The sequence below is a fragment of the Barbatula barbatula genome, assembly GCF_947034865.1.
Source record: "Barbatula barbatula genome assembly, chromosome: 2".
Taxonomy (NCBI): Eukaryota; Metazoa; Chordata; class Actinopteri; order Cypriniformes; family Nemacheilidae; genus Barbatula; species Barbatula barbatula.
The window spans coordinates 23684867-23701304 of NC_136767.1; the positions used below are offsets into that span (position 1 = coordinate 23684867).

Sequence of the window (16438 nt, forward strand, 5' to 3'; positions counted from 1 at the left end):
AGACTCGTCTGCAACATCCTAATCCCTAGGTAAAACGCAATATCTCGGCTACCGGCCTAAGTGAAATTCACCCCATGTGAGTGAACATGTTTTGATCACATAAACTATTCATTCTTCTAGTGTAAAATAAACTAGATTATTTACCCCTTGATGTAATTTATAAGGACTTTGTGGATGCTGCAATTGTCTGGCTGCGATACAGGCCTACTTCAATTATCCAGAACATACGAATCAGTGCCATCTACCGGACATGAGTGTAAACAACATCTACAAGATATTTACTGCTTATTGAGATTGCAAGATCAAATGCTAAATTCAGAGGACTAAGATATTCTTTAAAGCATGTACGTATGTAACATGAAAAAAATATGAATGTTGAATGTATGTATTTCTTGTGTTTTTTCTTTTATTTAACATGGACCTAAGTGCCAGCAGTGTCCTACCAGTGAGTTGGTTGCGCCTGACCTCTTACTAAAACCTTTAACAAACCTGTGGTCAGGAAGACTTACCAACCCTGTGTTTCTCTGTTCCATTTTTCACAGATATCATAGTCCGAAAAAAGAATGGAAACAAGATTTAGAAATAATCAAAGACAAGAAGAGGTAAAACAGATATTTCTGTATACTGGTAGACATATGTGACAGTGTGCTGTGTAAATTCTCAATTGTCTGTGTGTTGGACAGATAGACGTTGGATGTTTTATGTACATATTTATTGAATATAAAACAGAATTTCGTAGTGCATTAACCTATGACATTATGAAATATTTCATTAATTTAAAGAAACGGCTCATTTGAAAAATAGACATTTCTATTTCAAATGAAAATAAAATATTCAATTGAAAATAAGTATATTAAACGTGACAATTAAATGCTTAAACTACAATATGTACAGCCGACAATGCAGTTTTGTTGTTAAACTTCGTTTCCCACTGGAAATAAATTGAGTTTTTTTCTTTGTTATAAGTAAAACTTCAATTCTATCCAAATTCTGTCTTTATTTTTATTCGAGAAAACCAAAACTTCCACTTGAACCTTCAAGTTCATTTTTACAAATCATACGAAGTGAGGGTCTGGCATGTTGAAAGCACATTAAGTCCTGTAGATCTGTTCTTGTTTTCCACATAAAAGGGTAGATCAACTCTAGTTCAGCTGAGTTTTGTGGGTCATCATAAACGTTGTTGTAGTCTATGTTCAGCCTTCAAGAAACTCCAGTCATTCTGAACTATATTTCTAAATGGCAACATTACAAATATATTCACAAAACCGGGAAGTATTTTGAATTCCAGTCTCAAAAGTCATGTTTTAGTCTCAGCACCAGTTAAACTTCTGTCCCACCATTCTGAAAAATATTTGATTGGGAACTCTCAGATAGCGGCAGAGCTTCTGAAATGCGGTGTTGCTGAGAGGTGCGTGTGGCCTTCCTTTCGACTCATCCAGGCACTTGTCGTGTCCGGCAGACAGCATACAATAAAAGCCCTTTGTGACATTGAAGTAGAAATTGTCTGGTTTTATCTGTGGGGCAAGTTCCAAAAATTTCTCAGCCTTCTGCAGCTCGGGGAAAGGATTCTGGATCAGAGCCTCTCCATCCACTATGTGAATTTGCTCCCTGGGAAAAAGCTCCAGCCATCTGGCCAGGTGCTGGTAGTAGAAACTCCGCTGAAGGGCCTTATAATTGGGGTTGATATGTCCTTGTGATAGTAACAGATCCTCCAGTGGCTGGTATGGCTTATTCTGCTGAATTCGGTTGTGCAGAACTTGCGTGTAGTCTGACACGAGCCTCTCCGCCGGGTCGCGAACAATTAGCAGCAGTTTCATAGCTGGATTCATGGCCCAGATCCTTCTTGGGGCGGGGGGTGCTGCAAAGTATCCAGGGGTCTTTTCCACCGTCAGCTGCCCGGGGAGAGTGAGGGGCATTTGGGCACGGTACCAGTCTAAACCTTTCCGGAAGTTTTCATCCGCGTTGAAATAGTGGATCTCGGTTTTGGCTACCTCCACATCTGTGTGGAGGTTGAGCATCTCCAGAAGGGCTCTGGTGCCTCCTTTGCGGACCCCGATGATGATGGCACCTGGCAGACGTTGCAAAGCAGTGGTGCCTGACGTTCCAGGAGGGGTAGCAGAAGTGACAGAGGTTAGAGAGGCTCGGAGTTCATGTAGGCAGACGAGTAGCTGAGCTTGGAGCAACAGCAGAAGGATCAAAGCCAGTATGAGTGTCCACAACATGGCGTCAGTCCAGTGAGTTCAAGGGCACCGCACGGATGCACAAAAACAAACACACACGGCTGGATACCACACACAGCAGCTGCTAATTTCCGCTGCTTCACAGCGTCTGAAAAGAGAAAAGAACAGGAAAATTAAGTTAATTAATATATTATAGAAAAAATGAAAATCAGCAAGGAGCTCAGTAATGTATTATTTGTTCAATATACAGTAATTGATTATGTATGATAAATCTTAAAGCTTTGGTTCACCCAAAAAGATAAATTCTTTCATCATTTACACACCCTCAGGTCATTCCAAACCTGTATGCAGAACAGAAAATATTTAAGATTTTTGTTAACCAAACATTGGTCCCCCATTGACTTTCAATCTATGGCCACAAAACCTTTCTCCTTTTGTGTTCCACAGACGAAAGAGTCACATGTTTTATGTCACATAAGGGTTCATAAATGACGACAGAATTCTGTGAATTAAACCTTTATTCATTTATTGTTTGAACCTTTATTAATAAACTGTATGAAATCATTTATTTTCAGAAAATGATTAGCTAACATGACAAATAATTACTAGACACACGTACAAAACAACAACAGCAGAGCATGAAAAGTTTACACATGTAGTACATTTTAATTAACAGAATTATTAAAACACAGGAAAGAAACGCATTAAACATTCATGAACAATAGTTCCTCAGAAATCTCTAAGGGTAAATTTACTCAAATCCTAATCCCAGTGCTCTCTCACTTTTGCCCTCCAGCAGGCACTGTTGTAACAATTCTCAGAGCTCCAAATAAGTCCCATGTCATTTCAGTGAATTGCTCTTTTTTGATAACAAAAATGTTATTTTAGAGCATCTTCACAGTAGCTCGAAAATTACTTTAAAAGTAATTTTAAAAACAGGCGACGAAATATAGATGAACAAGATCTTTATTGCATGGTCCTAGGCTAGCAACACTAATGTCATGGGTTCAATTCCCAGAGGACACATGTACTGTATGTATAAAACACACTGTAGACTGAATACAGAGCAAGTCTCTTGCGTCTGCAACAGTTATTGTAGATTTTATTTTAGTTTTATTGTAGTTTTATTCATATTTTAAATGAACTTTTATTTTTAGTTTGCATGTTCATTTTAGATTAACTTTTAGCTTTGTTGTTATGTGCTTATTTTTATGTTGCTATAGATGGGTTCATCGGACGCACACGTCTGGCTCGAAGTAAATTTCCAGTCTGTTTGTTAATTGGTCTGGCTGGTGGCTTATAATATAACTATTTATATTAATTCAAATTATATCCATATGTCATTGTATAATAATTGTATTAAATAAACATTATGTTGAATTTTATTGTACAGTATATTATTATTATTTTAGATTTTTTTTAAATGGTTCGTATAACTATCTTCTAAACCCAAAATAATACTGTCTAGACATACCTTTAACTTGCTAGCTAATGTAATTGACTTGTTATTTCTTTTGCTTGTTATCAGACATAATCTATTGGGACTCTAATCTTTGCGGACGTGTACCTGAAGTTAAATTTGGGCCACAAAAGCGTGCATGCGCAGTGACCTTTGTTTGTTGCTGCTTTGAAACCGTCCATATAAGAATGAATTTATTTCTTGTTTATTTTCAGATCATAATTTTCGTGCCTTAAACTTATTTCAGTATATTTCGGATGCAACATTTCAGTTCTTCGTTTAGTTTTTCATATCATGTTTAAACCAATATTATTGGATTTCAATAAACAGAAATATTTTCACACTTTTAATGTTAGTAAACTATGCTCTGCAAAATGCATACAAGATATAACTACTGACGAAAAAGAATGGTTAATCCATCGTTTAGAAGCATGAAAACATTGTATTAACTAACATATGCATATGCAGCTGTCTGTATGAGACTTTGTAGCCCCAAAGTCTTTACAAATACATTAAATGAGAAAAGCTTCAAATCTTTCCATGTTAAAATCTGTACTGCTGCATAGTGAATGAAACAGCCATTTTGAAAGTTATAAAAAATGAATTGTTTATAAAATAGATTATATTATAAAAAATGTAGGTTAAGGTTAGGTTAGGCTAATCCTACATTAAGGTTAAAAATCGAAATTATTTTAAGGTATACTTACTACTATATACTATAATGGGTGTTTTAGTAGCGGTTCCACCAAAGCAATTTACAATTAAACATCAATGCGATTAAAAGTCTGCAAAAATACAATTCAGAAATCCCAAGCGTAAGATCTGAAGTCGTCTGTAACACTTGAATTGAAACAAGTGAATTGTTTAACAGACCAGCATATCAGAATGATGTTATAGATTTAAGTGGCTCATCAGGACAATTGGCCACTTGAGGCAAGTTTATTCCCTCCACTAACCACGGGATAATCAAACAGTAAACACACCATCCTTGACCTCTATACCCTTTTAAAAATGTCACACTTGGCTGGCGTGTTTAGTCACCTCGCGGTCGTCATGTTATCAAACCCTGCTGCGTCCTGAGTCACGGTTTATTAATTTGCTGGAGCAAGCAGCCGTTTGTAAATGAGCTTGTGTTGCTGTGTATGCCGTATAATGACACAGCTGGGAGTAAAAGTGTCGAGCCCTGTGGCCTTGCCACTCCTGCACGGCATCATCAGCGTTATCGCTAAGCCTCATAAACTTTGCCATTACGAGCCTGAGTATCTGTCTAATGTCTCTCACTTTATTCCCTCATCTCACAGCTTTAATCCCCACAATGTGCTGTTCTGGATCTTTGGGTCGCTTTGTCAAAAAGAGTGTTTCGTTTAACAAATGACAAAAAGTCTCAGGCCTTTGACCTGATACACGTATTATTTTCTTCAGCTTTGGCTTTTATCTATGTTGCGCAACAATTGACTGTTGTGTACTATTTTACATTTTGGGTGTTTTATTGGTTTTAAAGGGATAGTTCACCCAAAAATGAAAATTCTGTCATCACGACATTTACTCACCCTCTTGTCATTTCAAACCTCTGCAGAACACAAAAGAAGAAAGAATATGGGCAACAGTGAACAACGGTGTTACCCATTGTGGTTGTTATTGTTACAATGTAAAATAGACTAGAAGTTTACACTGCTATCCAAAGAGATGCACAAATGAGAGAGCATTTAACATTTACCTGAAGAAAGAAAAAGGAGATTAATGGACACATCACGAGCACCGAGGCTTCATCCTTAACAACAAAACCCATTCACGCACTCATAATATAGATTAACATACTAAATCCTCTAATGTTGCATTTATATCTAAAAACCTAGCAGAATTTCATATACGTTTTTCAATCCCTGCATGCCTCACAAGCTTAATTATCCTGAATAAATGTGTTGTTTTTGTGGCCATTAGCTGAACGTATATCATACAAAACACTAAATTTACGGATAGATTGAAGTCAAACGAGGCACATTTTCATCAGGGCTTTTAAATGCAGCAGAATGGAATTGTACACAATATGTTTAAAAGCTTTGCATACTATTTTCCAGTTTCCTGCACCTCCGACGTGAGCAAAAGTGATAATGAGCGGGTGAGTTGTTTACTTTTCAATTAGTCCGTCCATTTCCCCCGGTTCGACCCATTCAGGTCAATTTGTGGATGTTTTGCGAACACCGTTGAGTCAGTTTGCGATGGTGGGAATTTTCACATTGACAGGGTAATCTTTAGCTTGTGGGGTCTTTAGTTTCTTGCCCTTGGAATGCTCACTGGGGGCAAAAAATAGATATCAACAGGGACTTCAAGACCATTGAAGACAAATTGTATGATCACCTGCTTTGAATTGTATGTGAAACTTTGATGTATTGAGAAAAGCAGTATGCAATGAAAAAAATTTTTACAGATTAGAATTTTTTTTTAAATTTAAAACAAATTACAGCGGCACCACCTCCTTGACTTTTTTGCCTGTATCTCATACTCTTTGTTGCACTACTTCCTCCCATTGTAGAAAAAAGTCACCTGATAGACATCCTTGGGATTTATTCTGGCTTTGGAATGATCTTTTTTCTGGGAATCATTGTGTCTCCGTGTGTTTTCATCTTTATCGGGGACTCGCAGACCTACCGACTGAGTCAGACTTTCAGTTCTTTAACTAAAGCAAACAAAGTCAGTATCTCTCTCTCACACAAACATATTCTCTGGCGGAGTAGAAAAAACGTCTCCCTAATATATGCGCCCTCCACCGTCACCTCAAACTGCGCTTTATAAACCTTTCCTGAATGCCACCGCACACCAAAAGGATCCTCAGTGACGCATGCACACACATCAACCTCTGTTGATTTTCTTACACATTTTTACATCCAGGCTCCTGAGCTTTGTACAAACTTATTCTCGCTTCTCTTACTAGAACAGAGTAATCCTGCCTGTACGCTTACCCGACAGACTCGCTCTCAAATGTAGCTAGACAGACGCGCGTGTACGCTCACACATAGGCTATGAATACATGAATGCGCTACAAGAGCGTTGGCCTCTCATGAATGATGTTAAGAGGACCTGCAGGGAAGCAGATCAAAGAACTTCCTGTCATATATTAGCATATTATCTCAGTTCCCGATCCCACTGAATTGTATGGAGCTCACCGACAGGCATGACCAATGGACATTTGTCACATTTCTTTTGTGTATCTTAGCTACAAAACTTAAAACTACTTGAGGGGAATTTCCTTTTTGTTCACTCCACGATTTTGATGACCGCCAGAGGTACTCAAAATTGAGTGCTTTGCTTTCACAAAGTGCTTTAAAACTGAATTCCGCATCTGTGCTGAAAGTGTATATATAAGCGCTCTTAACTTTTTTGCAGATTGAGTGTGTCGATTTGCACACTTTCTTTCCTCTCTGCACAACATCAGAAACAGCATTTTTACACACACTCCTCAACACTCGCAACATTGGACCTTCCAGAAACAGCTAAGATCACCGAAGCTATACAGCGTATTGTGAATATTATTGTATTGTATATGATGAGATTGTGTATTTTTCTGCCGCAAGGAAAGCCTATGGATTGAGACTTTTGAAAGATTGCAAAAAATAAGCTCTTTGATTAACAAAGGTTTATTACTTCCACGTTTTTTCTATCAAGATCGTCTTTACAAACTAACACAACATTTGTTTTTTTGAAGCCTAAATACATTCTGCATAAGTAAAAAGCTGACCATAGTCGCTCGATATCAACGTCACCACCACCAAGAATCTAACAACTTTTTCAAACTTTATTAAAAACATGTTCCCTGGTAAGTATTTACTCTGTGCAGGGGCGGACTGACCAGTAGGGCATCCCACTGACGGCACGCGATGCGAAGGCATTAGCGATTCGGACATGCAACTAACACATTACATACAACATCACCCACCCCTGCCCCCCATCGGGACAATGCCATCAAACACTTTCGCCACACCCCTTCTCAGTCCGCCCCTGACTCTGTGAATGCATAACCATCCACGTTTTTAGAGATTTCTGCCTATGTTGCATTATTTGTGAGATGAATATGTGCAATGACTTCTAACGTCCCTGCCAAAGGATGTAGTAGCTTTTAGCAACTTGTTATTTTCATCTGCCGTTTTGATAAAGTGTCATGATAAAGTGTTAACAGTCACAAGCAGGTTATAACTGGTGTGTTCTATGTCACAGAATAAAAGGTGAAAATATTAAAAGGTTTTGTAAAACCAGAAAATGATGTTTTAGGCATTTAACCAAAAACCCTTTGACTTCGGGGCGATGGAAACGGAAGTGTTAAAATGCTTACTCGCTTTCCGGGTTTTGCATACAAAAATATGTAATCTCTGCACCACTCTATTGTATTTCATGGTCATCAAATATTGACCTGCAGACTAGTCTATGTAGTGTACTAATAAAACATAGTTGTGCAAACCCTTGAAGGTGTAAGGAGAATAAACAACAGGAAATGAACAGAAAGTGAGGAAACTCATGTTTCCCACCAAAGCTCAATGTTTTGGTGCTCGTGTACTTGCACATAGCCGACAGCTTACATTTGTTCCCAGAGAAGAGAAAGAATTCTTGGAGGCTGCTTTGCCTCACCTGTTTCCAATAAAAGCAGACACTTTGGGTAAGAGAACTGAGCTAAACTTCACATGCCTAGCATAGCTCAGATTACGTATCTTGGAGGAATGTTATGAGAAGCATTTGGATTCATATTGAAATCTCTGGCTTTTTTGGTATTTACATATTTGGCATTTGGTCGATCTGAGCACATTTTTTGTCGTTGTTTAAAAATGTCTTCTAAAAGACTAAAGACAACACATATTGTAGTGGTTTGCTTTCCTGCTGGTTTACATTCTTTAAGAGATTGTCTACAGACCCTGAATAAACCTCTACTAATGTATATTTATGGATTCCTCTTTATTAGATATTGGATCAAAACTTATATTAAAAGTAGACGTGAAAGTGTTACAAGTTGCAAAATAAAAAGTCTCATCTGTTTCCTATCAGGTGACTCAGCAGCTGAATTTTCTCTCCGCCGGCCCCGTTACCGGGAACGTCCAGCCGACTTGAAAGCTTTTGCCTCGTCTTCCTCATATCTGAATGCAAATGGAGAATGAGTGAGAGGATTTAACAGCGTCTGAGAAGATCTGATTGTGTTTGTCGTCAGACTAAAAGAACGGAGAAAAAAAATGTGCGAAACGTGTCTCTATCTCTCTCTATGCTTCTGTAAGATCTCCTTCAATCTGGCCAATAGACACTGACCTTCAGTAAATGCGCTCAGTTTTTAGCACACGGACGCCCCGCTGAGCCTCAAATTAGTTTCTTCATGAACCTCCCCACGCCCCACTAGTTTCTCGCTCTTTCTCACTTCCACCCTGTCCCTCTCTCTGTCTCTCTCTCTCTCTCATTTGCACTTGAAGATCTGGGTCAATCAAATAACACACACTCCCTTTGGTCTGCATGTTCCTCAAATTGATAATGAGGAGTGTGTGCGAATGTGTCATGATGGGGCGGGGGGTGTCTGGTACCAGTGGAGGGGAGGGCTCTGTGTGTTTGTGGGGGGGTAGGGGGCATTATGGGGGCTTTGCTCTAATTAAAGAGGTTGTTGGCATGGAGAGCATGGTAACATTATTGGGAATAAACCTGCATGCAAATGAGTTTGGTCTGGTTTTGACGCCACTGTGTACTCGAGGGTTGTATGGAAGAATGGATGCATATATACTAATAGATTGTGTATTATCACATATGAATTCATGTGGCCGCTAAATTGCTTTCCTGCTTTTTCTCTGTTTCTCTCAGCAGTATTAATTGGGTTTTGATAGCTCAAAGGCTGTTGACAAAAATGATATATAATGCAATTATAAATATTTATTATACATGAGTGATTTTCCAATTCGTGACACTTTTGACTGCTTAAAATCTTAGAAATGAAATGTTTCATGTTAAATCCATTGTCTTTGTGTGGATTTTTGACATTTGTCTGTGATGGTAATGATGAATGTGCTCGGGGAGGTTAAAAACACAATATTTGTATTATAGCATGTCCATCCACATTGAAATGTGCAGAAAAATAAACTTAGAGATACACAATGTTAAAAGGATAGTTGAAAATGAAAAAATATAGTATTGTGTCATCATTTACTCGAATACAAAGGAGCATATTTGAAAGAATTTTAGCAATTTTAAGTTCTGGGACATCGAATACCATAGTAGAAAAAATGTAAATGGTAGTCAAAGGTGCCCCAGACCTATTTGCTTTCCAAAATTCTTCAAATATCTAATTTTGTGTTCAACAGAATAAAAGATATACAAACATTTTTTTATATTTATAACCTATTTAGGGGTCCCAAATGTTCCCTAATTGAATTATCGACCATGCACAGTATTTCCTATAATTATTATTGTCCGCCGACCACTTTGAAGCTATCGAAACGGCATTTTCTTATTCGGTATGACAAGCAAATAATTTAGTGATTAACAATCTGGACTGTGCCCCTGGGGCAGCGATCGGGTTAGTAGCTCATGTCAAATGAATTTTGTTAGCTCTTTCACCACAGGGGAAAGACTTTCTGTCCGTTTATTCCTCCCACTCTGTGTTTGTTTGGACGGTATCGATATTGTTTTGGAGGGAAGGAGGATTAAACATTTAGAATCAGTGGTCATGTCAATGGTATGCTGTCTTTCTGTAGGAGTGGGTGAACATATGAAGGTTAATCAATTCAACAAAATTTCACCATCGAGCATGAAGACCCGACAGCTACTGCAGGGTCGGTCAAGAGGGCTGATATGAACGTTCTATTGAGTGAATGTTTTCCGGTTGTATACAACACAGTGATTTGAACTATGATCTAAGCATATACTAGTGTATGTATTCTAAAACATGCCGAGTTATTTTCAACCGGTGGTTGGTTCTCAAAAAGCACAAACCTAACTGTTGAATTATAGATTAACCTTGGCTAGGTTGTTTCATCCCAAAAGGCTGTCGTAATGGTTGGGTCAAATATGACATTTATTTAAAAGCTTTACCTTTTTTGATCCTACCATGCATTGAAAAAACTCAGCATATATATCTAGCGTATTAACAATAAACCAGAATGATCTAAATGACATCTAAATTACATGAAATTTCACTTCAGAAGCCATATTATTTCAAGTCTGTACAGTATATACAGTAATTGTGCTTCACTGTTGCGTCTGTTCATTAGCTTTCCCCACAAGTAAAGGGTTTGATACAGAAAGATTGAACTACAGCTAAATGAGAGAGATGAAGAACTTCTAAATGAAACAAGACACGTGAACTTTACAACCAAAAATAATTCTTACTCCTATCTAATCTAGACCCACATTAATTTCCATTTGTAGATGTTTTAAATATCTTAAATAATCAAAAAACCTCACTTGCAATTTCTGCACATGTGTTGACAAATACTGTATACCTTACATGTGTCCTATGGTGACAGAATTTAGAAAACGTACTGTTATTAACATATTATTTTATGTGATTTCAATTTATAAGATACAATTTTATTTATTTATTCTTCGATGCCATAGAACAACCTTTTGGTTTCATAAAGAACCTTTAACATCTGTAACTCAGAAGTTCTTTCGATTATAATAAAGTAAGAAAGAGATCGTTCTTCAAAAACTCTTTGGTTGAATGGTTCTTTGTGGAACCAAAAATGGATCTTCTATGGAATCGCTGTCAAGATCTTTATTTTTAGCACCTTTATTTTTAAGAGTGCATGTGAAGTTTATTTGCCAAATTGCCATATTAAACCTGAAATGCTAAAAAGTTTTTGCATTTTACGGAAAAGAAAGTTATCCAGATTTGGAAAGAAGTGTGAATTATTGCCTTTAGAGTTAAACATGGCATTGTATGAAATACAGTATATAAATCTTGAAGCTATAACAGCAAGTAGTACAAAACCAAGAATGATTCTCACACGCTCATTCATTTTAATCCGACGAATCCTAAAGTGGCCGGATAGATTGAGAGAGTGTTTTTACAAAACAAACAGCAAGAAGGTGAGAATGAACCCTAATGCCAAACAAAGTGTTTTACTGATTTGTCTTGCAATTGGCAATTAATGGAAAGTAAGCGTTGTTTAGAGGGCCAGATGAATGGAGCTGGTCTCAGAGCAGGTGGTTTGCTCTGCGTGTTCGGCCTGGTGCGAGCGCGCGGTCTCTGAACCACACTGAAATCTCAGAAGTAATGTCTTTGGTTCTGCTCTTTGTCTTCTCTTGTGCCTGCGTTTCCGCGCCAGGTTGTTGCTTTTGATTCATCTTTAAATCCCCTCACATTGAAACAACAGTGAAAAACATCTCTGCAAAGCTCTAGCCGCTCACGCTCTAAAGGGCCCATAGCGCACAGCTATATATTTCGCTTATGGATATGCTTTCAGTGAATGAGGGCGTTTGTGCAATTGAGGGATTTTTCTGCATCACTGGCTGGTGTTTTTGTTCTTTTATATTGTGTAGGAATAGTGGTGTTGTGGTATATGTGTGTGTGGAGAAGAAGAGAGTTCTGTTGGATCCTGCTGTGTTATGTTAGGCAGAGCTGTACTTTGTAGGACTTTTGGGAGTGGGCTGTGGAAGATGTTGTTTGGAGAACAGGTTATTTATCTGTTTTGCGCTTTGTGGGCTTGTGTTGGTATTTCTTAGGGGTATATATCTGCAGAACACAAAGGAAGATATTTTGAAGAACGTAGGTAACCAAACATCATTGGCATCGATTGACTTCCATTGTGTGCACACAAAACCACTGAGACATTTCTTGAAATCTTCTCCTTTATGTTCCACAGAGAAAAGGTTTTAAATGACATGAGAGTGAATAAATAATGGCTGGATTTTATTTTTGTGTGGAGGAAAAACATCTTATACAGTGTTGATGCGCCAGAACCAAACAAAACATCGGCTCGCAAAACTCTCTCTGTTAAGCTATGAATAAGCAACCTCATTTTCCCTTTGGCTGTGCTTGTGTCTATGCTAATGAGCTATGCGATGTTGTGCTTCACCGTGTGGTTTTGTGCTGAGCCGCATTGCGTGGTTACGTGTTGTATTTTGTTTGCCTGTGCAGCTGTGTTGTGTGGTTGCTTAAATGTTTTACTCTGATATGTTTTGCATCTCGCGTTGTGGTTCAGTGGGGGGGAATGTGTGGCATGGAGGGTGGTCAGGAGAAAAGCAGTAGCGTGTCATCTTAATAAACTAAAACTGTCATCACTAATGACCCAAGAACCAGCACAAAATTCCCCTGTACACAAGCACACTCACTTATAAACACACCTACGCAAACGCACACCCCTCCCTTGTATGGTTGTCCTAGGATAAATCAAAGTAATAATAAAAGGATACTGTATTGTTTTCATGACTTTGAAAGGATTATTTAGATTTCAGGGGGGCTCTAATGGAATACAGTGACTGTGATGTCAGGGCGACCTTGTGTCTTATCCATACAGCCCTGAGTCGCACACTTTAGCTTTAGATAAAAAACTTTTTTTCTTTCTTTCTTTCTATCTTTCTTTCTTTTTTCCATGTTTTCTAATTTGTTTGTTTGTTCACTCATTCTTTGTTATTATCTTTAATTTTTTGTTTCTTGTTTTCTAGTTCTTACTTTCTTGTTTTCTAGTTCATTGGTTTATTTGTTCATTCAGTAATTCGTTCTTTCTTGCTTTTTCCTTGCATTCTGTCTTTCCTTCCTTACTTTTTTGTTCTCACTTTCTTGTTTTTTCTAGTTTTCATTCTTTCTTGTTTTCTTGTTCTTACTTTATTTCTCAACTATACGTTTATTTGTTCAATCAGTTATAAAGTCCTTTTTTTGCTTGCATCTTTTTCTTATTATTCATACCCGCCTACCCGTTCTCTCTTTTTCTTTTTTCTCTTTATCCTTTAAAGCTATACAATCTTGCTTGCTTTTGTGCTTATCTCCTCTCTGTCTTTTCCTTTTTGAATTTTCCACAGTAGTGAATGCCAAATGGTCACAAGAGATGCTTGTCACTGCAAGATGTAAACAGCAATCTGTCCCACCTGATCATTTGTGATCAGATCACCTGAGACTAAATAACAGGTGTTTTCTTGTCAAATCAGGTGACGCAAGCTAGAGACAGATCAACCAAGCTGATGTCATTTCCAGTTCGTGTTGCATGCTTGTAAAGCTTGGAATCAAATATTACAAATCTTTCGTGTGACAAGTTGTCTGACACAGAAGTTGTCCAGCATTCTGTCTGAGAACGCCTGCACCAGATTTGTGCCATCTGTCAATCAATGGGGTTCCCAAGCTGTCCGGTTTGGACTTTGTTCTCTGAGCTACAGTATATAGCCCTGGTGTGTGGGAGTGTGTTTTTATTGGTGCTTGCTTGGTTTTCAGAAATGTTTGCTTGTATGGTTTTGTGAGTCAATTATAGATAAATGACTCTTCAGGTTATCTACGTATGAACTGATTCTGTATGTTTGGTCTCTGTTGGCAGGTTCTGGAACATCATCCCTATCAACGATGAGATTTTAATGTCAAAGTTACAAACTATTATCCGTCTGATTATACAGGACTGTTCTTTGCTTGACAGCAATGTTGTTCTAGGCTCAACCAATGATTCAGAAGTAGGAACACATCAATAAATCTTGATTCCTGGTGTTCACAAAAATATTTTTATATTTTTTTAAACAGATCATTATCTATTTCTTTTTTTTTAATCTGGTATTAAGAGATATCATCGCCTTTAAATACACACAGGGCCCCGTCCAGCACGAGTCCACCTTATCGTGGGTCACTATCAGGATTCACACAAAGCATTTGAACTGCTCCACATCCCGTCCTGTTTTCAATTTAAAGTGACGAAAACATGCCACGGGCACTGACCAAACTCTTGAATTTGTCATTGCATTCTAAATGTTTCTTATTTTCCCCCCATTATATCTGCATTGATAAATTGAAGGAGCATATTAAGTTTGAAGTTACATGATGTATGGTATTTAGTTGCATGTATGATTTGATACAGTCAATTTTGCTTACAAGTTTGAGGTACACAACATTAGTCTTGCTAACTCACTCCCCCACTCATTAATCTTCGACTCCCAAGGCCCCACAGCCTTACAGCAACCTCTCTCTCTCTCTTTTACACACATACACATTACAGTAATTCACTTCTTATCTCATGGAACAAAATTTGAAATATAATGTAATTTAAGTGTTTGTTATTGAATAAAACAGGGATTAAATCCTCTGTTTTAACTGCACTAGTGAAAGTGAGATTTTGATTTTATATTCACATTACAGTATTATAAATAAAGATCCTAAAAGGTTCTTTTTTTGGGCTGTAGTTCTGTGAGGAAGCTATAATATCCACAGAAACGTGTTTTTCACAGACTATTAAATAGTGACTGAAATGTTCTATGGGGAACCAACATTCTTTTTTTGCATTGATGCTTTTTACCACCCTTATTTTTAAGAGTGTAGCTATTCTGCAGGTTTACAAAACATTTGTTTTTATGCAAGGTGAATTGGATCTGTCAAAATGTGATAAAGTAATTTTACAACACAATCTGAAGAACGCCTTTTAAATGAGAGACAAAATGTAAATACAGGGATGTAAGAGCAAGCATCATTCATCTGGAACAGAGAAACAGGTATCTACGATTTTAAAACACTCCATCGTTTTTTTTTTTGGCAATAAACAAATGTCTGGTATTGTTGGGAGCTTAGTTTTACAGATTTTGATTTACTCTCAGAACAGAAGGAACATTCTGCTTCTAAGTACAAAACCGCATCTCAGATCAGTTTTTCTACTGTCCTGCTTTTTATAAGACTTGTGTTAAATCTGACATGATGTAGGCAAACAAACAAATCCTTAGACTTTTTACATTCTAGCTTAAGCAGAGTTTCAAAGTTCAACCTGGCTTAAATTCTCCTTTTTCCCTGTACATGACTTACAAACACCATTTACATCTGACTAAGACATGCTGACCGGAGATTCCCAGACCAAACATCTAACCAAAGACAAAACAGAATCAAGTCAAACTGTGACAGGAAAGAGAAAAGGAACAAAGATCTCACCTGAGATAAGGATCAGTCTCGAAGTGCGTCAAAGCTCTTCCTCACAATGTTTTGGATGAATTTCATTCTGCCCTAAAATATCCTTCTGATCCTTTTAGCACATCTGCAACCTTTTGTGCTTGATTCGGTCTCTCTTTTTCACTTTCAATCTCTTTCAAAGTTGAGGCAGCGTAGTTTTTATATCCAGACACAGAAAAAGTGTGCTAGTAAAATTTGCAGGTTGCAGAATAAATGCGAGTGGCTGTATGCATGTGTGTGAAAGTGAATTTCTAAAAGGAAGTGTCTGGCGTTCAAGCATGTGCGGACGGAGTGTGTGTGAGTGAGTGAGTGAGTGAGTGAGTGAGTGAGTGAGTGAGTGAGTGAGTGAGTGAGTGAGTGAGTGAGTGAGCAAGTGAATGAACAACACAGTGAGAGAGAGAGAGAGAGAGAGAGAGAGAGAGAGAGAGAGAGAGAGAGAGAGACATCGCCCCTCAGGGAATTCCTCCCTCCCCTTCATCAACAGTATGTTTCTCTCTCTCTATCCCTCTCTCTCTCTCTTTGTAACCTCCTTGCTTCTCTCTCGTTTCTCCATATCGTTTTATTTGTGTTTCATTGACTTCTCTCATCCAAATACATTCACTTGTTTCCTCCTCACATGTCATGTTCAAAATAGCCTGTTTCATTTCCAGTTCCCTGTTTACTGTTAGAGGACTTTGGAATGTATTTGCCCCAGAAAATCCCCAAATCATG

The 16438-nt window shown here is 37.9% G+C and overlaps 1 protein-coding gene across 1 annotated transcript; it reads right to left on the reverse strand.

The window, feature by feature from the left end:
- Positions 1 to 693: 693 nt before the first annotated feature.
- On the reverse strand, positions 694 to 16179 carry hs3st1l2 (heparan sulfate (glucosamine) 3-O-sulfotransferase 1-like 2). The gene is made up of 2 exons (XM_079487591.1): positions 15710 to 16179; positions 694 to 2328 (listed from the first exon to the last, which is right to left on the reverse strand). Exon 2 carries the CDS (start codon positions 2220 to 2222, stop codon positions 1311 to 1313), a length of 912 nt encoding a protein of 303 aa, XP_079343717.1. The 5' UTR covers positions 2223 to 2328; positions 15710 to 16179; the 3' UTR covers positions 694 to 1310.
- Between the last annotated feature and the right edge of the window lie 259 nt (positions 16180 to 16438).

Bases quoted from the DNA above. Each gene is read 5' to 3' on its own strand.
- hs3st1l2 (XM_079487591.1), bottom strand. From the start codon at position 2,222: ATGTTGTGGACACTCATACTGGCTTTGATCCTTCTGCTGTTGCTCCAA.